The 24,612-nt window shown below is 39.2% G+C and overlaps 1 protein-coding gene across 3 annotated transcripts in view; it reads right to left on the bottom strand.

Moving 5' to 3' along the window:
- The window catches only part of CACNA1I (calcium voltage-gated channel subunit alpha1 I), a 411,460-nt gene that overhangs the window by 186,214 nt on the left and 200,634 nt on the right, over nt 1-24,612 (bottom strand). For all 3 annotated transcript variants that reach the window (XM_060777091.2, XM_060777092.2, XM_060777090.2), the window contains exons 3-4: nt 8,577-8,688; nt 8,055-8,188 (exon numbers count right to left, since the gene is read on the bottom strand). In XM_060777091.2, coding sequence (XP_060633074.2) covers nt 8,055-8,188; nt 8,577-8,688 — 246 coding nt within the window. The remainder of the gene's footprint in view (nt 1-8,054; nt 8,189-8,576; nt 8,689-24,612) is intronic.

A 24,612-nucleotide genomic window follows, 5' to 3' on the forward strand; every position in this document is an offset into this window, starting at 1 on the left:
TGGCCCTTTCACAGTAGCCCAAAGGGAACCACTAGCTGCCTAGAGCATCCTATGCAATACTGAGATTGGTAGTTTGTTGACTAGAGCCCTATGGCTCTAGTCAACAAACTAGATCCATATAATGCAGTTTGAGCTGCACTGTATGGGTCTATATACTGACCAGTATATAGCAGTGTAGGTTCAGCCTTTGATAATTTGAAGTACATTTCTCTAAACAACAAAATCATGATTATTAAAGTGGAATCACAGTGTGATTGATAACTACACAACAGACCTTTATCATCTCTATGGGGAGCAGTCTGTTTTGATCTTCTCAGGATAGAAAAGCACAACGAAGATGCATGCTGGCAGCATTTGGTCAATGCAAGTGACCTCCTGCTGTCTTCCTCTGCTGAACACACACCCCATTGCTAACCACCATAGCAGTTGAAGTAGAATCATAGTGTTATAATGGTGTGATGTAAAAGAGCCTCAGGTTTCCACTTGGCAGAATAACCAGGAAGGACCCCTTACAATGGAAGGCTAGGATGTCAGTTTGAATTTGATGAAGTGATGCACATTACCATAGAAAGAGCTGGGTAGTAGGAAGAAAGATCAAAAGGTCCAGCTGCCATGCTGGGTGGCAGATTTGAGAGAGCTGCCATACATAAGCATAGGCTTTTTCTGAACTTAGGTTTAAAATTATCTAACTACAGCACTGGTTGCATGGAAAGAACAGAGTCTTATGTATTCAAGCAACAAAACTAGATAAAGTTAAGGAAAGGGGAAATTATGATGTTGACATTTGGAGATGTTCTCCCTTGACTTGTTTGTTGACCACAAAGCCACTGAAATCATGGCCCATCATTTCAAAGCGGACCAATGATTTTGACTGTTTAGATGTAAGACTGAATTCTCAACCATTGTGAGAAAAAAACAAATTCCTTTAAGTAGGATGTTATGAGCCAGTATTATCGGTCACAAGTCAACCAGTTCTTAATAAGAGAACCATTGGTAGAATGAAGATAATCTTTGTTCTTCAGTAGCAGCAAACTCTGGCCACATTAGACAGCTGGGTCCCTATAACTTTACCAAGTAATTCTTACTAAATGATTGGAGGGCAGCCATACATAGTAGAACCTGGGAGAGGACTGATCATTTATTGGTGCACTTAGACTATTTATTTAGTTCAGCAAAAAGAGAGATGCTTTCATTTGGGGAGCTCTGATTTCTTGGGGGAAATGACAAAGATGGAAAATATTGATTTGGGGCCTTTTAGTTTAAAATTCATTCCATAAGCCAGGGTTGTGGGGGAGGGGGAGAGAAGGTTCTAGTGATGTCATTTCTCATTGCCATGGAAACTGAACATTTTTAGTGACAGCAGAGTCTTCCTCCTAAAGCTGCTAAACTGCATGGGGAATGGGGGCGAGAAGGTGGGGAGCAGACAGTAGAATTTACTTAGGCAAAACTATAGCTCTTGGCATTTGCGAGGGGGCAGAGAAGGGAGAGAAGAGAACTGAGTAAACAACAAAAAGAAAACCAGGCATGTTGTTAGGTAGGTCACAGTGTTACTTTAATTTAGAGCCCATTTTTTATTTTACAGGCTCAGAGAAGGTAGCGGCACTATTAGGATCGTATATTCTCCAGCACTGAAAAGATGAAACCTAGGATGCATGTGGACAAGCAATGTCAGAGTGAGATCAAGATGGGAAAAATGATTAACGAAGAACACAGGCTAGGAAAGGTTTCAGCAGTTTGCTTTTGCCTGGTCCTACTGGGAATGGCAAGATTCTGGGACGCTTACTTCTCTTTGTTGCAAATTTGACTGCAAAATATTTTTGCATTCAGTTTGTAACAATGGAAGTACACCAAAGTGGGAAAAGTGGGAAGAGGGCAATGAAACTGGGGGCATTTTAAAGTAGCTGAAACAGTGCACAGCAGAGGATAAATTAGGACTGTCAAATTGGGCCAGTTGGAAATTTCAAAGTTGCTGAAACAGTGTGGCAACAGAGGATTAGTCGGGACAATCCCAGCCACATTGGGACCTTTGGAATATATGATATCAGCAAATGAATTGAGATATAAATACAACAACAACATCAACATCACCATCAACAACATTTTTTTTTGCTTCATGTATGGCAGAAGTAACATCACCAGAAACAAATCCACTTTTGGATTATTAGAAGTTAGATAAAAGACTACATGAGATCTGCTTAAAGCTTCATCATATTATATTAAAGCAGGGGTTGAGAATAGTTGGTTCTCAGGTTCAATTAAAAGTCCTGGTTATGACATCTAAATGCTGATTATGGCATCTAAAGCAATGTAAGTCTTACGGTCAAACTATCTGAAAGATTATATCTTACTATGTGAGCCTGCCCGACTCTTCAGATCTTTGGAGGACAACTTTTCCATGATCCCACCATTGACAGGTTGCCTGAAGAAGACACACGCAAGCCTGTTTTAGTGGCAACTGCCAAGCTGAGGAATTCCCTCCCACAGAAGTCTGGTCTCCTTTTGCAAGCTAAGAGCTTTCCTAATTTAGGCAGACATTTGGTAATTAATTAGTTATGCAGAAGGGTCTTCCAATAGGGTGACTGTACTGCATTTTATAGTCATTATTTTAAAATAAATTCATATTGTTTTAAGGTATTTCAATGGGATAGGAAATTCAGTGGTTTGTTGTTTTTTTTCTTAGCTTTTGCATTATCAGATTTTTAGTTACATTTTGTTTAAACCTTGTTGTAAGCCACCTTGGCTCCACTCAGGGAGAAAGGAAGGATTAATTAATATCCTTCCTTCAAGTGGCCACATAGGGCCCTCCAATTTAATCACTCAATTAATTTATAAAATTGGAGGGTGGTATATGCAGCCATTGCACTAGTCTTGCGTGGCTCTAATTTCACAGCTGAGGAAACAGAGACAGAGAGTGTGGTGACAAAAGGAAGGGCGCATTATGCAATCTTTCAGTGTAGCAATCCCCAAATCACAACTACCACCTGGCTCCATGTAGAAGATCTCCAAGGGAATACATCTTAGACAAGAAGTAAGAGTATGCCACCACTGCATCACCCAGCAGGTTTTAACATAATTTGTTGAAGCATAAACCATATTTTCCAGGATAATCCATTCTGTGGACAATCAAAGAAAGTGTGGCAAGCTTGTCTGGAAAGGACTAAGATGTGAAGAACCCCTTCAGGTATCTTAATACTTGTAACTGATGAGGAACAGATTTCTCTATTTTTAATGGCACTGAAATGCAAGACATTTGAATTCCAAGGATCGACTCAGTCTCAGCTACTAATCAGTGCACCTTAAAAGCTACAAGGGCTACATGAGAACAGTTCTGAGTTCAATCGTGCTTGTTACCAGGTTAAATCAGAGAACCATCAACAACAGAATGTCAGTTTCATGTTATTAATCCTCAAACTGATGCCCTTCAGACATAGTGGACCATTTTTCTCATCATTCTGTCAGCACAGCCACTGCCCATAAGTGGTGGGAATTGTAGGCCTATGCGTCAGAAGGTCTCAAGGTTGAGAGAGGCTAATCTACTGTATAATTCTGGAGCTATGGTTTCTGGATTCATTCCTATGGATTGTACACATTTAAAATAATGTGTGGCTTGTATAATAATCACTTTGGCATTACCAGATGCTATTACTATAACTGGCATGATTTGCCATATGAATTACTTATAATCAATTCTGTGATTCTGGGATGGTCTGTAAACAAGCTTCATGAATCACAATTTTTGACAAAACCATATTGCTTAGGAAATGGGCCAATGCATATCAGAATGAATGTTGGCAGTAGGGAGGAAGGAGTATAACAGAGAAGGAATAACCTGCCATGAGGGGAAAGGAGGAATCTATTCACAGCTCACCAGGATGGTTCTTGTAGGCAAATGTTAGGTATCTGTACCCTTTCTTCCCCCCCTACATGAGAACTGGGAACAATTTCTTTTTCTTTTTTTTACTATAGAAACCACTTTCCTTTAGCTACAATTGCTGAAAAAAAGAATGTCCCCATGCTTTGTGTCATTTTTGTTTACATATTTTCAAACATCACAACACAATCTGTTTCTTAAATGGGGAAAAGTGAGTGAAATGCTTTGGAGCAGTTGCATTTTAGTTCATGCAGCCATGCCAATATATTTGTTAATATGAGCTTTGGTTGCCATGTGTGCTTCAGAAATTATGCAGCAGAACCATTCCCCGCTTACATTACAGCATCCCTGAAATGGCATAACATTATGCACGCTAAGTTGCACACATGGTGCTTGCTGAGCCAACTGTGTAGTGCCAGATTCATTTGCATACAATCCAGAGGATGTTTGGGCAGCTAGGTTTGGAGCTGTATTTGGCTGCCAAACTATGTATCTACTCAAAATAGTCTACTGGTTGAGAGAGGATGTCTAACTAAATGTTATTCTCTTGCACCAGATCTCTATCAAGTGGGTAGGTAAGGAAATGTAACAGGCTTTCAGGGGCATAGCAAGATCTAGCTGTTCCTGACCTTCTGGAAGTTATTGATTTCAGATTTTTCATTGGACTTGCCTTGATTTTACCTACAACAGGGCTTCTCCTTTGCTGGAAACTTGCCTATGGCTCAAATCCAGGGAATACAAATTGGGATAGTGCTGACCAACAACTTTCTTGTGGATTGTTTGACAACAAAGGCTGTCAGGAAAGTATGAGGTTTGAACTGGAACATGCTTTTTGGTTCTTGTGTTTGGATATTTTTTGAAAAAAATTATCTGCCTCAACAACAAAGCTATAGTGAAAGGGTTAGAATTCCTCATTGAGAAGGCTTCTGCGTTGTTCAAAAGTCATTTAATCGGAAAGGAGAAAATCAAATGGATCTGGCCCTTGGTGCTGCTCTTTACCATCGGCTAGCATCAGTGCTATACATATCTAAAACCGAGTAGGCATGGATCCAAAGAACATTAGAAGAACCAATAATTCATACAGAATAATAATTTGTTTGGATTATGCTTCCCCAAATCTTCCAGATAACATGATCACTGGACATGTTATCTGGAGATTATGAGACTTATGGTCCAAACAAGTAATTTTTTGAAGTTCTGTTCCGCCATCATCTTTCCAACCATTGTCAAACAGATGGGTCCAAGAAGTACACAAGCAAGACAGGAAGGCATCTCTACTCTCCAAATATTATTCCTTAACATGTCCTCCTGAGAAGTATGGCGTCTCTGATCACAGAGACTGTCAATGGCTGTTTCAACAAATAGCTGCTGACAGATCTCATAAAATCATAGAATCATACAATTGCAAAAGACCACAAGGGTCATCTAGTCCAACTCCCTGCCATGTAGGAACACAAAATTAAAGCATCACTTTCACATTACACAATTATACCACTTTGATGTCACTTTAAACATCATAGCTGTATCCCAGGGAATCCTGGGGTTTGTAACTTTGCGAGGCATTAGAGTTCTCCAGCAGAGACCCTCAAATCCTAAGACTTCATAAAATAGAAATATGATCATTCAAGTACGAACCAAGTGCTATAAGTGTGTAATGTGAAAAAGACTATTAGCTTTTTCTCTTTGAATGCGCTTAACTTCTACTTTAGAATAATCTTTTAAAAATACAGATTTTGAAGTGAAGGCAGATTTACCTAGTCATTTAAATTCCTCTGATGGCAAAGATGTGAGCATACACACACACACACACACACACACACACGTCATCAGATTTGCACTCAGGACAAGTGAGAGTAGTGCAGCGGGTTGAGCTGCTGAGCTGCTGAGCTGCTGAACTTGCTGACCAAAAGGTTGGCTGTTTGAATGAGAGAGCAGGGAGAGCGTTCACTATTAGCCTCAGCTTCTGCCAACCTAGCAGTTCGAAAACATGCAAATGTGAGTAGATCAATCGGTACCACTTTGGTGGGAAGGTAACGGTGCTCCATGCAGTCATGCTGACCTCATGACCTTGGAGGCATCTATGGACAATGCTGGCTTAGAAACTGAGATGAACACCACCCCCCAGAGTCAGGCACGACTAGAGTTAATATCAAGGGGAAACCTTTACCTTTACCAAGTGAGTGTATATGTCAAATGATAAAAACACAATTTCTGATGGCTCCCCCCTTTATTTCTGGATTGTATAAAACTGGACAGCATGAAGCAATGAGGACTAAATAGTCAGGACAATAACATCTCTGAGATGGTATCAAATTATCTTTGTTGGTTTAAAATAAACCAGCAGGTCTGCTAAGCTGAAAGAAGAATAGAATTGCTGCTACTTTTCATGCTATGAACCTGTTTCATTCTGAAGCTTGATCCCTCCGCCAGTTCATCCACCTTGAAGTATGACAGATGATTATTTGCTTTTGCAGGAAAAAACTATGCCTCCCCCCTATATTTTAAATGATATAAAAAAACCATTTTGCAAAATTATGTCCACTAGAGCAGGCAGTGAAAGCTCACTAAACATTTGACTGGCAAATCCTTGTGGGCACCTTGACTGGTGTGCCGTGAGACACGTGAAGTGGAAAGCAGTGCTGTACTATAGCAACCTCACTGTTAAAAACACTCAAATGTCAACATGTCCCTGTGGTGTCCTTAGGTGGGCCAAAAGGATGTAAAGGCAGAATCACAGTGCTTTTTTATTCTATTTTTTCTTAAACAAAGATGCTCTGAATGCCAAAAGCCTGAAAAGGAAAATAGCACTCATTTGATCAAGAAGGTTCCTCTTTGTCCCTACCTGTCTTACTCTTTATCTGTTTTCTAGTAAGTGCAAATACTTAAATCTGGATAGTACTCATATATAATGCAGCCATTTCCAGATGTGCCCTATGTTTTTCTATTCTACGCAGATAGATATGTGCTGTCTATGTATCTGCCTTCAAGTTGCCTGTTGATTTATGGTGCCTCATGAATTTCATAGGTATTTATTAGGCAAGGAATAGCCAGAAGATGTTTTACTAGTTCCTTCCTTTAAAATATAGCCTACAATATCTAGTATCAATTTGTAGTCTCCCATCAAAGTACTAGCCAGAGCTGACCTGCCAAACTTCCAAGATCAGACAGGATCTGGTGCCTGTAGAGTATTAAAATACCTAAAGTATTAAATAGTACACTGCTCCTGACACTGAAAGGCCCAGTCTCTCTTACCAGGATGGACAGGTTTGGAGATACATGGCATCTTCAACTCCCTCATTATCAGGGGCAAGACACAGCTAGGGGCAGAAGTTGGAAAAGTGGTCATGTTGGCTGGCATTTGTGGAGTAATCAAATAAAGAAAAGTTTCCTTGTAGGAAGTTCTTCCCGCTTGATAGTTATGTTTCAAAATGAAACTTGTTTCCTTAAGGCACTTCTACACAGCCATATAACCCAGAATATCAAGGCAGAGAATCCACAATATCTGCTTTGAACTGAGTTATCTGTGTCCACACTGCCATATAATCCAGTGTGGATTTTATACAGTTGTGTGGAGGGGGGCTTAGTTACTCAAAGCAGAACTGAGCAAATTCTTGCATCATTGCATATTCCTGTATTCTGTTTGTTGCCACATTTGACAATACGACAAACTCAGAAATTGACTTATATATGTGGAAAAAGCTGTAGTACTTTTTTACTTGAAAGTATGCTAATGGTTTTTGGTGTTTGCCTTCCTGACAGCTTTGCAAAGTAGGCTGTTACAATTCTTATTTCACAAAGAGTAAGGTATCGTGTAGATGCTTGATTTGCCAGTTGAAATGCAGTGAGCTCCTCTGTTTTTTGTTTTTGTTTTTGCCAACATTTTCTTTGCAATTATCCTGATTTTGGAACATGTGGGAGGCTATAAATGAATATCAGTTTTTTGAATTATATTTTGGCTCTATTTTTCCTCCTTTTTGCATTAATAAGAACAATTATACACAAAAGATAGATATTATCATTTTGCACAAAAGATGACATATATTTTTGTGTTCTTTTACCTGGCCAGTACAGAATACAAAGCATGCTAAGAGAGTACTTGTTACCATCTCTGGAAACACAATAGGATGCACTGTGCTTATAAGAAGTGAAGAAAAAGGCAAGGGAGGAGGAAGGGGGTACTTACCCAGCCATGACAATAAAGAAATCTAGGCGGTTCCAAGTGTCTCCAAGATAGCATTTCTTGCCAAAGATCCCCAAGGCCACCATCTTCAGGACCATCTCCATTGCAAAGAAGATGAAAATGAAGTCATCAAATACCTGAAAGGGCCATGAGAAAAAGTGAAGTGGATTTTATAAGCATTCATTACCAGTTTTACAATTACGCCTCTCTGGGAAACAAAGCAACATGTAGGTACATAATGCCATGATTATTCTATACTGCTTCACTGATAGACTTTTGTATTGACCTAAGAATAAACATCTTTGTTACCAGCAATATATTATAGACTTACACTGGAGATTACCAAAACAGATGTTAGAATAAGAGTCAGATCTGATGTTTAGATGCTAGTTAGTGATGGAGCTTCTTTTCATGTGCTTTAGCTGATGACTAACAGTGCTTCACAGAAAATATCAACAAGACTAATGAGAATACTGATCTCATAAATGGCTCACCTGTGGCCATTCTGAAGAGAGACTTACTTACCTGCAGAATTTGACATCTGTTGGAAAGGCAATCCATATCATCACAGGGCTGGTACATCCCAAGAGTAACACAGTTCAGTAGGATCACCATCATGCTAAGACACTCAAACCAAGTAGAAGGAAAAATAGTGTCAAGGAAAAAAGTCAGCTATAAACCATGGGCAAGATCTAATGGAATAAACAATGTCTTCCTTTTCTTTTTATGCAGCAGCGAAGCCACTGTATCACAGACTTTTGTTTCATACAACATGTATATGTGGCAATGAAATTGTCCCTGAATTATAACAGTTGAGGCTCTTTTGGGGGGAAACTGCAAGACTCAATGCTCCTCTGTAGAAGAGGGATTATCTGTCTTTCCCAGATAAAATGGCTTTCATCAAAATTTGTGGACAAAAAACGCAATTTTCACATGGAAGCAAAAAGTATGGGCCAGACCTACCAGGAAGCAGAGTGAGGAAACCATTTCAGGTGGCAGATGTTGGTAGGCAACAGTGTAGCAGCCTTGTAGACATTTCTCTCTAGCTTTCTAACCATTCTTCCCTGTGGAAGGACAAGGTTACGTGTGACATGTGGCCTTCAAATACCAATCCAGTTTGTTTCTAGATGTTAAATTGTGGGAGGCCATTCCCACCTTCACCTTTTACTCAAGCTATCGGAACACATTGGATCAGCTCTGGGCTGAAACGGAGCCACTAGGAACACTTTTACTGTCTTATCTATTGTCTGTGCAAACTATTTCATCTGTCACTCATGTAAAACCCTGGCAAGGCAGCAAAGCGTGGAAATAAAGGTTTGATGAATACATAATTTAAAACACAGTCATTTATTAAAAAAATGGCAATATTCAACATGAAAACATTTATTGAAAAAATCCTCTTGAATCAGAAGTAGGAAACAGATTATCCATGACATTTTGCATACCTACATTGCAAAGGACTCCAACTCTGTAATATTAAACAAGCAGAATTCATTTTTGGAACACTGGGTTTTATTGAGTTTTTTTAAAGCTAATACAGAAAACAATAAACAAAGTTCTTTCTCCCCCACAGATAACAAAGAGTATTATAATTATAGTTTAAAATTATGCTCACTCTCCTTAGTTGCTCACATTTATTTTGGTTCACTTAGCATAACAAATAAATAGCAATGTTTTCTGAGCCAATTAATACAAACATATAGTTTGGTGCTTACATGATCCATCCCAGTTCACAAGTTTAGTTTCCAAATATGTGACTACTGTCCACCAGTCTTCCATACAGTCAATTAATTTATATCTCTCTGACCTTTTGAGCTACTTCTAAATATTCATTTGACTTAACACAAAAAGAACCCAAAGTCAAGAAAAGTTACTTTTTGAGGCCACTTCCCAGAAACTCTTAGCCAGCATGGTCATCAGGATACTCTAGAACTTGTACTCCAAAAGTTACTTTTCCTCAACACTGCACCAGGCAAAAAAGGTTTACGTACTCCAGTATCTTTGGTTATCACATAGCCAACTAGAAAGAAGAGCATCAAAACACAAGGACAATAGAACTCTGTCTATGGGTATTCTTCCTAGCAACGAGTACTGCCTTAGAGATGTTACTCTTCCTGAACTACAATTCTGCATATACAGTGTAACTCATAATATGATTAAAGGGAATTAAGGGATGCTGAAACAAAAAACAGAAATTGATATTACAACTAAAGTAAAATATCTGGGAATTCAGTTAGCAAATAGTAATTCGGAACTATTCAGAAATAATTATGAATATTGAATTATGAATTATAAAATACTCTTTTACAATAAAATACCAAAATTATTGAAACCTCGAGAGGCATTTACACAGTAAAGAACACCAAGGAGAGAATATTTAACTTATAAACAATTATTAGATAAGGGGCACCACAGAAAATTTAAACACTACAGAGTTTGTGGAAACAAGATTCAACAATGACGTGGTTTAATGTGTTGTCGAAGGCTTTCGTGGCTGAAATCACTGGGTTGCTGTAAGTTTTTTGGGCTGTATGGCCATGTTCCAGAAGCATTCTCTCCAATTTATTTATTTATTTATTTCTGGTACTTCTACCTCGCCCTACTCGACCCCCGGGGGGGGGGGAGGGGGGACTCAGGGCGGCTTACAAAAAGGCACGATTTGATGCCTACACAAGATATACATACATACAAAACAGCAGTTAAAACAATTAGCAAGTTAAAACAATCAGTACATAACACAATCAATAAACTAATCTCATGTTCAGCGTTCAGAGTTCCATAATTCCATTCTGTTTAGTCAATTCCTGTCCATCGTCAAGTCCTTTCTTTAGCTGCCAGAATGTCCAAATGCCTGGTCCCAAATCCAAGTTTCATTTTTTTCCTAAAGGAAAGGAGGGATGTCGCTGATCTCATTTCCCCGGGGAGTGAATTCCACAGATGTTTTGCCTGCATCTATGGCAGGCATCCTCAGAGGTTGTGAGGTCTGGTTTCATTATTATCAACTTCAACAAAGACATTGGTTAGATCAGTGGTTCTCAACCTGTGGGTCTCCAAGAGGTTTTGGCCTTCAATTCCCAGAAATCAAAACTGCTGGTAAACTGGCTGGGATTTCTGGGAGTTGGAGGCCAAAATGCATGGGGATGCAGATTGAGAACCACTGGGTTACATAAAAAGAAAGATATTCAAGAATCTGAGAGTCATTTGAACCTATTACTACAGTTAAAAGATAAACAGATAGGAAAACTCTATCAGTTCCTTCTGAAAGGTTTCATGGTTGATGAAGAAGTAAAAGAACCTGTCATCCAGTGGGCAAAACATGTAGGCTGAACAATACATTTAGAAGAATGAGAAGAATTCTGGAAGAAATGACTTAAATTTACCAAAAGTTATGCAGTCAAAGATTTTTTTTTACATTTATAAAATGATATATAGATGGGATATAACACCAGAAAAATGATCAAAAATGCATAAAAGGTCATAGCTTTGCTGGAAGTGTAGCAAAAACACTGGAACTTTTTATCATTTGTGCTGAACTTGCCCAAGAGTAAATAAATTTTGGACAAAAATAAATAGCCAACCCTATTTTGACAATACTTGGGCCAGATGCATACCATAGAATTTCACTGGCTAATCTAGGGCGCTTCCACGCAGCTTCAAAATCTGCTCCGAAACATGTTTATATAACTTGCTTCTGTGCTGGTTTCTGTCCCCACTCCCCAACCCTTCTAGGCTTTCCTGAAGGGTGAGGGTGGCTAATGCCATCCCGATTAAAATCAGGCCCTCGAATTTCACCCTAAAAGTTAAAGAAAAGGTACCTGGCTGCCATAATTTTCCTCCTCGTGTGTTCCTGACTTGAAGAAATGATGCCTCCTCCCCCTCATCCGGCTTCTCACGCTTAATTTCCTCACACCAGGAGAACATAAGGAGGGAACTTATGGGAGCCAGGCACATTTTCACTAACTTTTAGGGGCTAAATTGGGGGCTTGGGTTGGGGGGTGGGCACCATCTCGCACCTTTGGCCTCCAGGAGTCCAAAAAATTTGCTATGACAATGGAGACTCGCCCTTGGATAGTCACAGGACTACCAGGAAGTGAGTCTCCACAAGCCAAATACCCCATTAGACATTGTTTGGATGCCTCCAGTAAAAACAGAAACAGGTCTTGGTTTTTGGACCTGTTTGAATGGGCCCCTAGAGAGGCACACAAACACTTCTAAAAGCAGGGGAGGATAAGTGAGTAAGTGAAATCACGGATATCAATTCATGTATATTATATCCATCATGGCCAGTAGTTAGAGATGATCTTGGGCAGAATGCTCTTAGTTTCTTATGTCTCTTTTTGTCTGTGGAAGTAGCTAATCTTTTTCCCAGGAGTAAGAAAAGGGATGGTGTACATTATTTGGAAACACATTTTCATTTATTCCCCTCTATAACCTGGTCCAGCTATGTTTTGCCCCTTTGAATTGCCTCTCCATCCCTTCCTTCACCATCCATAAGAAGTAGCTAAAGTAACCCCCCTTGCAGTTGACAGCTAACGGAGAGAGAGGGAAAACATACAATGGATGGAGGTAGAGCGTTATGCTAGGTCCATCTGATGCAGGATTGCAGTCCTCAATATCCTCAAAGGTTTCTAATGTACTAATGGCCGCCAACACAATTTGTGTTAGTGAATTCCATTCTTCAGTTATACATGTGTCTCATGTGTCCAGAGGTACTTCTTCCTTTTGTCTGCCCTAAATTTCACACTATTATTCAGCTTCACTGGATGATGCCTGCTTCTTGTATTATGAAAGAGTGAAGAAAAAACATCTTATCCCTTCATCCACATGATGCATAAATAGACACCTCTGCCAAATCTCTATTGCACACTTTTCCTGTAAACTAAAAAGCTCCAAACATAGGATAGATGTCATCCCCTGATCATTTGCTTTGTCAGTTCTGGCATAGTGAATTTAGAGTTCTTTTGGTTATGCTTTAATCATATTTTATTCTACTTATGTTTATAACCTCTTTTTCCGTAAATCAAGGCAACTTAAAAGAAATACAAAAAACAATATAAGTAGCTAAAAACATACACAACAATATGATTAAAATAGTATTACACTGCTTATTGAATTTAAACCATTTAAAACATTGTTTTTGATAGTGAAAAATAAAAGTAGGTCACTAGAATATGTGGCATTTTCTTGTTCAGGAAATCAATTCTCCAATGTGTACTGGAATTAGAAAGGTCCTCCTTGATAATATGACAGTGGCTAGACCTACACTGCCTTATAATCCAGTTTCAGAATGTGGATAAACTGCATTGATCTGGATTATAGGGTAGTGTGGACTGATATAATCCAGTTCAATGCAGTTCATCCACATTCTAAAACTGGACTGGGAGTGTAAATCCAGCCATTTAGAAGGGATCCAGCCTACATGCTCAAGGAAGAGCCCAGGAATACAACCTTGTGTAAATTAAAAGCCATCTGTACTAAAATACAAGGTTGCTGTGCTAGGATTGGACTACATGGTGTTGGAGAACACATCCCAATTCTGTGATTCCAAATTAGTGAATCACAACCAAGTTTTTAATACATCTTATCCTTTAAAAAAATTACTGACAGTCAACAATAATACAATATGTCTACTGCAAAAGTTACCTATTTCAAGCCAAACAAACTCACCCCATTTATTTATTTATTTATTTATTATTTAAACTTATATGCCGCCACTCCCCTGGGGCTCGGAGCGGCTTACAAGAATAGCTAAAATCTAACAAAGTTTAAAAGCAATTTAAAACAATTTAAAAACAACAGTATCAAACATTAAAAGCCTGTCGGAACAGGTATATCTTACATGCCCTGCGGAAAGCTGGTAAGTCCCGCAGGGCATGAACCTCAGGTGGCAGAGCATTCCTCCCCAATTCACAATAACCTTTAAAAATACAGTTCTGTCAAATCTATTACACCTGCATTTTTCAGTATCTTCCACTGCATATTATTATAATAGTATTTATTTAGTTGTTAATCCAAATTTTACTTGATCATTTGGTAGTTTGAATTTACTATTGTTTCAACACATATAACTAACAATGGTTTACATGTTTTATTTCTTCTTGTGCTGCTCTTATCATATATGTTAACTTTTCCAGTAGGGCTATAGCCTGTATTTATGTTTAACCCAAAGTTTTGTTGATAAATTATGGTCCCGGTCCAGATTACCTGTCCGAACGTATCTCCTCTTATGAACCATCATGAAGTTTTAGATCAGCTGGAGAGCCCCTGCTCTCGATCCCCCCCACCATCGCAAATGTGACTGGTGGGGACAAGAGACAGGGCCCTCTCTGTGGTGGCCCGTCGGTTGTGGAACTCCCTTCTCAGTGACATCAGACTCGCCCCCTCCCTCCTTTTAGAAAGAATCTAAAGACCTGGTTGTGGGATTGAGCATCTGAACAGTAACAGCAGAAATTGGGATGAGACTCAATGTGATATGCATGACAATGGACTGTTCCTGACAATTATTTTTAAACTGGCATAATTTTAATCAAATATTTTTAATGTATTGTATTTTAATGATCTGTTTTAAATGTGTCTATGACTGTGGTTAGCACTCAAATGAGTGCTTGTTGTAAAGCCTCCCTGAGCCGCCACCCCTCCTCGGGGTGAAAAGGTTGGGGTACAAATGTACAAAATAAATAAATAATATCTATTTTCCCCAAGTTTTCCAAGTAATTTCTAGCCTCACTACACATAACATAAGTGGTATGAGATCTTATTTGGCAAATGTTTATTTTCATTCTCAAATAAAGAGATCATTAAGAGTGCTTCACTAAAATAAACTGTTTATGCATCTTATCCTCGCTAAACCCAATGAATCAGGGCAATTAGATAAGAAAGAAATAATTGTTAAACTGGAAGGTAATGTCAGTCCTACAGTGAGTGCTAATGAAGACTCTGTTTCCTGTGAATTCTTCTCTCTGTCTGTCATTCACAAGAAATTAGGGATAATAAGTTCTTCCAAGAGCTATATTGGAAGGGACAGATCACTGGTCCATTTAAACTGTTATTTTGTTCCCAACAGTGACCAAGACAAGATGTTACTTCCATGATGGGCTTAATTATCCTACATTTTAACTAATGGGGAATTTTTTCCCCTATCCCAGCTGGTGATCAGTAAATATCCTAAAGCATGAACATTGATAACCCTTGTAATCATTTTCCTAGTTAGTGCATGGTGTGCCTACAGCTACTTATCAGGAAAAATGGCAAATTCTTCATTTTTGGAGGATCATATTAAGGCTAACACCTAATAATCAACAATCAAGAAGTGAATTCAATGTTCCCTTCCTTCACGAGCTACACAACAAATTCCTTTGTATTTATTTTTAATTTATTGCCTGGTATATTTCACAAAATACCACTTCACTTTGTATATAATAAGGCTTTGCAAACACAAGAGGGCACAAGTGATTATTCACACTCCTTTCTGTTCTTAGCTTTTCTGCCCTGATTTTTCCCTTTTCTAAATGGAGCCACATCCTAAATCCAGATTTACATTTATGCTAAGGGTTCTCCAAATTGCAGCAGCAGAGGCAAGCTGCCCTAAATTGGATGAAAGTGCTTTAATGCCTTTTGTTTTGCAGCTTATACATTTAAATTTAGCTTAAATGAGAATAAAGCCTCTAGTACTACTTCGTGTAAAGAACTATGGAAGCCCATGAATACCACCATCAACATTTAGACAGATTAAAAGACATGCTCTGGATGGCTTTTAGCAGTCGGTGCCATATTGAGGAAGATGCAAGACATCCTGGGGTCTGCTGCTTAATGGAGATGGCAAATAGGGCACTTTAGATGCAATGAGAAGCGAGGAAGAGAGCAATGTGACTCCTCATTCATGAACACACCATTTTTTTTTAATTCCCTTCCAAACAGATATGTTTGGAGTCTTATGTTTTAATCCTGCAGTCATAAGGCATGGACGTTCCACTGAATTTTATGGTATTTTATTTCATAAAATTGCCCTGATTCAGTTAGAGATTATGGAGATGGAAAAGCCAGCTTCCCGGCAGAGATATTCTATAATGCTTGCTAGAACTTCAAATAGTTACTTTTTGGATTACAGCCCAGAATCCTTCAGTTTGCAGGGCAGTGATCAAGCTGGGTAGGGGACTCTGGGAGTTATACTCTAAAAAGGAATATACATAAGAGAAAGCCAACTGGAAAGAACACACACACACACCCGCGCGCGCACACACACACACACACACATGGCAGCCTATGCTTGGGTGCACATTGTATGCTGGAGCACAATTCCCAAGCTTCTGAAATTACTTTGCCCATTTAAAGGACTGCATCTTTCTAGGAGCCCCCGGCAGGACTGAAGACTGGCAGGTGAGAGTGTGGATGAGCTTGTTCTGTCAGCTCCAACTCCCCATGCGGGGACATGAGAGAAACCTCCCACAAGGATGGTAAAACATCTGGGCATCCCCTGGTCAACATCCTTGCAGATGGCCAATTCTCTCACACCAGAAGTGACTTGCAGTTTCTCAAATCACCCCTGACATAAAAAAATCTATTCCCTGCATTGAAATAATGTGCTGCATTGGAGACTAGAAGTCCCTTCAAACTACAGTTTAGAACGGTTCCACTTTAATTGAAACAGCAATACTGCAGTTTAGGGAGGAATATTTTGAATTTTCAGCCAGGGAGTTCTAGTGCCTCACCAATCTGCAAACCCAGGATTATGTAGTGTGAAAGGGGGCAACTATCAGGGCAGAGAAGGAACCCAGCCCCCTTTTCTTCTCTCCCACAGTTGAAGTAATAGAATGCAAACTGCTTTCACACTTTGAGCTCAGTTTGCAGTAACTGAACTAAACTAAACTACGACAAAGGAATAAAGTGGGAGGATGAGAGATAAACCAGGACATTTTTAAAGCAGTCGAAAAAGTGGGATTGCAAAAGCTTAATCTGGACTCTGTGTACACAGAGAACTAACTATGGTGTACACAATGATATAAATCTTTTGAGCAAAGCAGAGTTCCAGCAAGGCCAGAGGGAGCTGTATTGCAATAAGTCACATGCCAGTTTCTAGTAGAATTTTGGGGAGTTGTAGATTTCTGACATAAGGCCTGTACAATATTAATTAACATCATTTTAGAATAAGAAAGCTTAAAATAAAGGTCTCTTTCCAATCGGAACTATCCCGTCATCTTGAATGCCTCGAAGGGCTGCAAAACTGGAACACCCTCAATTTCCCGTCTCTGAAAACTTGGAATAAACTTGCATACATTTTCTCTGGATGAGAAGCTGGTAGCAGACTCTGATTTGCCTTGTCTTCAATTTTCCAGCAGAGATGTTTCAGTAGCCAAATTTAACAGCTGTCTGCACTGCGTTTTGCTAAGGGGAGACAAGCATGAGATCTTATGGTGTATAAACAGCAGTACATTGACTAATAATTCTCTGTTCTCCATTAAATCTAGGTCCTGGGAAAGCTAATTTTAGGGATCACATTTCCCATAATCCACTCTCCTGTCACTAGGCTGGCTGGAGAGTTCTGGGAGTTGGTGTCCAAAAGTAATTTTTCTGAGCTCCAAATGGTTTGAGGATAGCTTTGATGCAACTTGCAATCTTACCCGTTTCTCAGGCTGGATTTACCTTGCCATAAAATCCAGATTATCAAAGAAAACAATCCAGATTATTCGATTTGAACCGGATTATATTAGTCTAAACTGCCATACAATCCAGTTCAAAACATATAAATTGGATTATATATGACAGTGTAGATGGAGCAGAATATTTATAAGTGATGCAGAAAGGAGAGCTCAATAATGAGGTGTACAGTACACATATGACCATATTAATATTACAACTTTATAATAATATGAATCTACTCTTTATAGAATACATATTTCACACACAACACAATTGCTGCTTTGAATCCTACAATAAAAATAAGAAGGGATATAAGTGAAATAAAATAAATCAATATCCAATGTAGCTCTAGTTAGAAGGAAATCTTAGCTCCCCTTTACACTGCCATATAATCCAGATTATCAAATCAAATAATACACATTACCTGCTTTGAAATGGATTATATGAGTTCACACTGCCAAATAATCCAGTTCAAAGCAGATAGTTTGGATTTTACATGGCAGTGTAGATTTGGCCACAGGTCCTTCCACGCAGCTGTATAAAATCCACGTTGAACTGGATTATACGGCAGTGTGGACTCAGATAACCCAGTTCAAAGAAGATATTGTGGATTAACTGCCTTGACATTTTGTATCCACAATTTGGATACAGTTGCAGTCAACAGCTTCAGGATGTAACCTACATCATTTCTATATCATTTGTATTAACTAGCAGATTTTTAATTCAATGTATGGTTTACACTGGATAGTAACTGAATTTAATTTGATTTATGCTTTCATAACAAAGAGCCTGCATGGCATTGAGGTTTGACACTGGGCTATAACTCTGGAAACCAGGTTTGAGTCCCTGTTCAGCCATGGGGACATTCAGTTAGCTCTTCCCATTCACTGGGGTTAGGGACACAGAATCCCTATAGAAATTGATTTTTTTTAAAACCAAAAAAAAAAGTCCTCTAGCATGATTTTAAGGTCAGGCTCTATCAGGTGTTGAACACAGAATCACACTAGAAGTGTTCTCTCCAGGAATCAATAAATCTTCCAATGGAAGCAGCCCATAGCATCACACTGGAGGATCTAGAGATTTGCAGAGAGACCATTTTTATCAAATCAGTGAATAATCAAATCCGTCAAAGCTGCAAATTTGAAGAGCTAACTGTATATGGAAAGATGACACAACCCAGTCCTGCTGAATCAGGATATTTTCTTTTTTTTCCCACTGAGATAAAATTAGGTGTCAAAGCAAATAAAAATAAACCAAGCAATGAACGATCGCAATCATCAACATAATCATGACCCATGAAAATGATCACAATAAATATCAAAACAGATTAAACAGCAAATCAGAGTAGATATGTCTCTAAAAGCAACAAGAAGTGGAACTGATTGTGACTCTGAGGCAAGGCATTCCATAATATGGATACGACACAATAAAAAGCTCCCTTCCACAAAATCATGAAGTGGGCCTTTGCAGGTGCTGGGGAGCATGTCATTCAGTGCTCTCCCTTCTAGCCACAGTTTGTTCCCTGTTCTCCCTCTATTCTGCTTTGGTTAGACCACATCTGGAATACTGTGACCAGTTCTGGGCACTACAATTAAAGGGAGATGTTGACAAGCTGGAATGTGTCCAGAGGAGGGTGACTAAAATGATCAAGGGTCTGGAGAACAAGTCCTATGAGGAGCAGCTTAAAGAGCTGGGCATGTTTAGCCTGGAGAAGAAAAGACTGAGAAGACACATGATAGCCATGTATAAATATGTGAGAAGAAGTCATAGGGAGGAGGAAGCAAGCTTGTTTTCTGCTGCCCTGGAGACTAGGATGCGGGACAATGGCTTCATACTACAAGAAAGAATATTCCATCTGAACATTAGGAAGAACTTCCTGACTGTGAGAGCTGTTCAGCAGTGAAACTTTCTGCCCTGGAGTGTGTTGGAGGTTCCTTCTTTGGAGGCTTTTAAATAGAAGCTAGATGGCCTCTGTTTTTTCCTACTTCTTGGCAGTGGGTTGGATGGTCCATGAGGTCTCTGTGATTCTATGAAATGTTGGAGGACATTTGTATGACAGTTTGAGCCACACAGTTGTAATCAACTGCTCAATTTGCAACTGACAAAGGTTGGGGTGGCTGTGTAAAACCTGACCTCGTGTACCATGATAAGCCAAATTTGGACTGATTGCTGTTTTACATGCTATTGAAGCACCCATTTCTTTGTACAGTTCTGATCATCACTACCTGAAAAGCTGATACTGGGTGAACAAATCCAGTATGTCTGAAGCACTCTGACTACCACTCTACAGTTGAAAAATGAAAAATTCATAATGAAAAAGTGAGATTTTTGTACCCTTATCTAGGACAGTGGTTCTCAACCTTCCTAATGCCCTGACCTCTTAATACATTTTTTTGTGTTGTGGTAATCCCCAACCATAACATTATTTTCGTTGCTACTTCATAATTGTAATTTTGATACTGTTATGAATCGTAATGTAAATATCTGATATGCAGGATGTATTTTCATTCACTGGACCAAATTTGGCACAAATACCCGATACACCCAAATTTGAATACTGGTGGGGTTGAGAGGGAGGTTGATTTTGTCATTTGGGAGTTGAATTTTCTGAGATGTATAGTTCACCTACAATCAAAGGGCATTCTGAACTCCACCAATGATGAAATTGAACCAAACTTGGCAATGATCAACAAATAATACTGGAAGGGTTTGGTGAGCATTAAAATTGAATTTTGGAGTTGTAGTTCACCAATATCTAGAGAGCACTGTGGACTCAAATAATGATGGATCTGGACCAAACTTGGCACAAATGCTCAATATGCCTAAATGTGAATACTGGTGGAGTTTGGGAGGAAATAGACCTTAACATTTGGGAGTTGTAGTTGCTGGGATTTACAGTACACCTACAATCAAAGAACATTCTGAACCCCTCCAATGTACAATAGGGCCAAACTTCCCACACAGAACCCCCATGACCATCAGAAAATACAGTGTTTTCTGATGGTCTTGGTGACCCCTCTGACACCCCCCTCATGACACCCCAGGGTTACCGACCCCCAGGTTGAGAAACGCTGCTCTAGGAGTTGGCCGATAATGCAGGAAGAGTTAATTATAGCACTTTCAGCAAAAGGATTATCTCTAATAACCACAACAACAGACTTGAACCTGGTCTATAATCCTGCCTTCCACTATCTTTCCTTCCTCTCCAACATACACTTTCTCTCCCTCTCCACTGCACCCACATCTGCAATTAATTTCAACTGTTGACAAAGCTGGTATATATTCAAAATCCACACAATTCAGAGTGAAGTTTCATTATTAATTAACTTTCCTCTATTCAAATTTTCTAATTAGCAATGGACTTTCTTTTGCTCATTCTCATCAACCCAGGCTTCTCCTCTCCGGCTGCTAATCTCTTTTGTTGTTTCCCAACACCCACCTCATTTTAGACAGAGTTTGGATCTATCCACTGGTACAGAGGAGAGTGCAATCATTCAATACAGAACTGGTTTCCCTAGGTGGGATGCCAGAAAAGTTACAATTGTACTATGACACTCTGAAGACCCTAGTTATCCATGTAGGCTGGGGATTCTGGGAAATGCAAGTGTAATTCTTGGCAGGCAGTATGAAAATACCATTTTTTAAAAAAGCAGAAAAGGATGCAAGAGCAGACTGGCAGACTGTTTTGACCAACACCTTATTTCTGACAGTGCCACACGCCAGATGGTTCACAAGGAAGCGCAAAGAAACCTATTCTAAACAATTACATAATCATTCACCCCGAGGGAAAGGTTCTCCTTAAACTGCTGTCAGGCAGTACTTCATGTCCTCAAGAGAGACAGAGAAAAATATACATCTTATTTTATAACTTTTTTGTCACCCTGAATGGAAGGAGGACTGTTCGAACTACACTCTATTTTCAGATCTTTTGCAGTTCTTCTTTCCAGTTGATAAAATTACCCTATGCTCTTAGTGCTTTATTCCCCACTCCAGCTCCTGAAAGACAAAATCTTAGGCCCATCTTATGGAAATGAACAAATGAAATGATGGTCTAAAAAGACCATTAATTTGTCTTCTTCTTCCTCCCAATGAGAAGTGACTGCAATTGGTTCCATCTGAAAGAACATGGTGTGAACCAGATTTATAATTCCTTTTTCATTTTAGGCACGATTAATATTGCCAATTGCCTCTTGCCTTTCTTTGCAGCTATTGATTGGCTGGGATCCAGCTGTGACTCTAATAAGGCCACCATTTATTCTGAAATAGTCAAAGCTTTGGGCTTTTAACTGCAATAAAAACCACAGCTTCTGGAACAGTTAAAAAGGCTTATGTCCATGCCAGGTGGGGCCTAAGGCACCAAAGAAAGTGGAAAAGATATTGTGAACCCACACATTTATATTAGGTCCTTCAGCACATGGATGAGCTAAACTGGTTTTTAACAATTTAGATGAGTTTTCAGATTTCTACCAGCCTGGTTTGTGGGTTATTGACTTTATAGTGGAATAATGGAATGTTATGCTTCCACTTAAAATCCTTTCTTTCCCATAGGCTCGGGGACTCTTTCAAAGAAAAGCCACTTTTTAAAAAGTCCCTGACTACAAAATACATGCATTTGAATGGTGTAGCCCTACATCTTTTTTTAAAAAAGAGTGGGGTTTTTCAGAATTCATGTCACAGCCAATTGGTCCCTGGACCATGTGTTTTTTTAAGAGATAAGTATATAAAAACAGAACTAGGAGAGTTGTTTTAAAATTAAAAGCTAATACATTAGTGTTACCAGAGTTTCTCTTTTAGTCATTGCTATTCACTTTATAAGTAATGCCTTAGTTATGCGTTAGTAACACATTACTTATATATAATGTATATATAATGTATATATAATGTATATATAATGTATATATAATGTATATATAATGTATAAAGTATATTATATACTTATATATAATATATGTATGTATTAAAAGAAAGAATTATATATATAAAATAAAATATACCTGGTCTTGTCCTAAAAGGAATTATTTTGGAAGGAAAGAGTAAGGACTGCTCATTAAACTCTTCGGAGTCTCCCTTCGGAGGGAGAAGGGCAGGGTATAAATATAGGAAATAAATAAAAAATACCCCAAATATGATCATGTTCCCAGTTGTGACAGAGCCTTGCATGCTTCCAACCCTTGGAGTCCTAATACTATAAACTTAGGATCCACACACAATACAAGTGCTTGTGTATTTTTTTCCATGTCAGGAGCGATTTGAGAACCTGCAAGTTGTTTGTGGTGTGAGAGAATTGGCTGTCTGCAAGAACGTTGCCCAGGGAACACCCGGATGTCTGATGTTTTACCATCCTTGTGGGATGCTGCTCTCATGACCCTAGATGGGGAGCTGGAGCTGACAGAGGGAGCTCATCCACATTTTCCCCAGATTTGAACCTTTGACCTGTGTCAACAATCCTGCCAGCACAAGGGTTTCACGCACTGCACCACCGGGGGCTCCACCGGCTGTGTTGATCAGTGGATACAATGTGGGAAAGCAAAACCAGTGTCCTCTTTCAATTACTAAGTGAAAACTGGCATAGTTATTTTAAAAAGTACAGATTGAACATCTTTAATCCAGACTTCTGAAATCCAAAATACTTCAAAATACTCAAAAATACAAAACTATATATCCGAAGTCCAAAACACTTTCGGACACAAGCCTTTTAGATAACAGATAATTAATTTAAATATGCATTCCTGATATTCTGTACATATTTCTAAAACCCAAAAATTGATTAAGATTTTATCTATTTCTAACTGGTCTTCACTCTAGTTCTGACTCCCTCCAGCCCCAAGACAATCCTCTTATAGCAGCATTCCTCAACCTTGGGGTTGGGACTCTTGGAGGGGTCGCAAAGGGTTTCACAGAGGTTGCCAAAGGCCATCAGAAAACTTACATTTTGGATGGTCTTAGGAATCCCTTCCAGTATTTTCTGTTGGCCATGGGAGTTTTGTGTGTCAAGTTTGGCTCAGTTCCATCATTGTGTCACAACCCTGCACAGGGTCTTTCAGTATAAACAGTCACTCATTAAACTCGTTGTCATTCATTCCAGAGACAACACCAAAATAGACTCAAACAGCAAACTAGACAGGGATAATCCAGGAGGCATAGTCAATAGTACAGTCCAAAAATCCTCACCAACACAACCAAACAATATGTAATCCAAGGTCCAAAGTCAAGGTCTAACACACGATAAGGCACACAAAATAATCTTACAGATCTCCAAGCTGTAGCAAGTTCCAAATGTTGCTCCCAGCAAAGGCCAAATCCAAACTGCTACTCTTTATGCTCCATAGCACAAGTACTCTCACCTGTTGACCCTTCTCTGCCAACTGGGTGGATCTACGCACTTGAATAGCATGAGTCCTCCTTTGCAGTCTTTCTGGGATACTTAACTCTGCCTCATTGCTCTCCTGATCCCGAGTTAACTCAGGACTCCCCCTTGCCTGAAGCACTTGGTCCTGCACTGCAGGGGTGTCAGGCTGCAGCTGTTGTTGTTCCCTGCTTTCCACTGACTCAGATGCTGGGCCTAACAGCCCTTCAGCTTCGTCTATATTGCAGACCCTGACACATTGGTGGAGTTCAGAATGCTCTTTGATTATAGGTTAACTATAAATCGCAGCAACTCCAACTCCAAAATGACAAAATCAATCCACCCACTCCCAACCCCACAAGTAATCAAATTTGGGTGTATTGGGTATTTCTGCTAAATTTGGTCCAGTGAATGAAAATATATCCAGCATATCTGATATTTACATTATGATTCATAACAGTAGCAAAATTACAGTTATGAAGTAGTAATGAAAATAATTTTATGGTTGGGGGTCACCACAACATGAGGAACTGTATTAGGGCTCACGGCATTAGGAAGGTTGAGGAACACTGTCTTACA

The sequence above is a fragment of the Anolis sagrei genome, chromosome 5 (assembly GCF_037176765.1).
Source record: "Anolis sagrei isolate rAnoSag1 chromosome 5, rAnoSag1.mat, whole genome shotgun sequence".
In the NCBI taxonomy this organism is placed as follows: Eukaryota; Metazoa; Chordata; class Lepidosauria; order Squamata; family Dactyloidae; genus Anolis; species Anolis sagrei.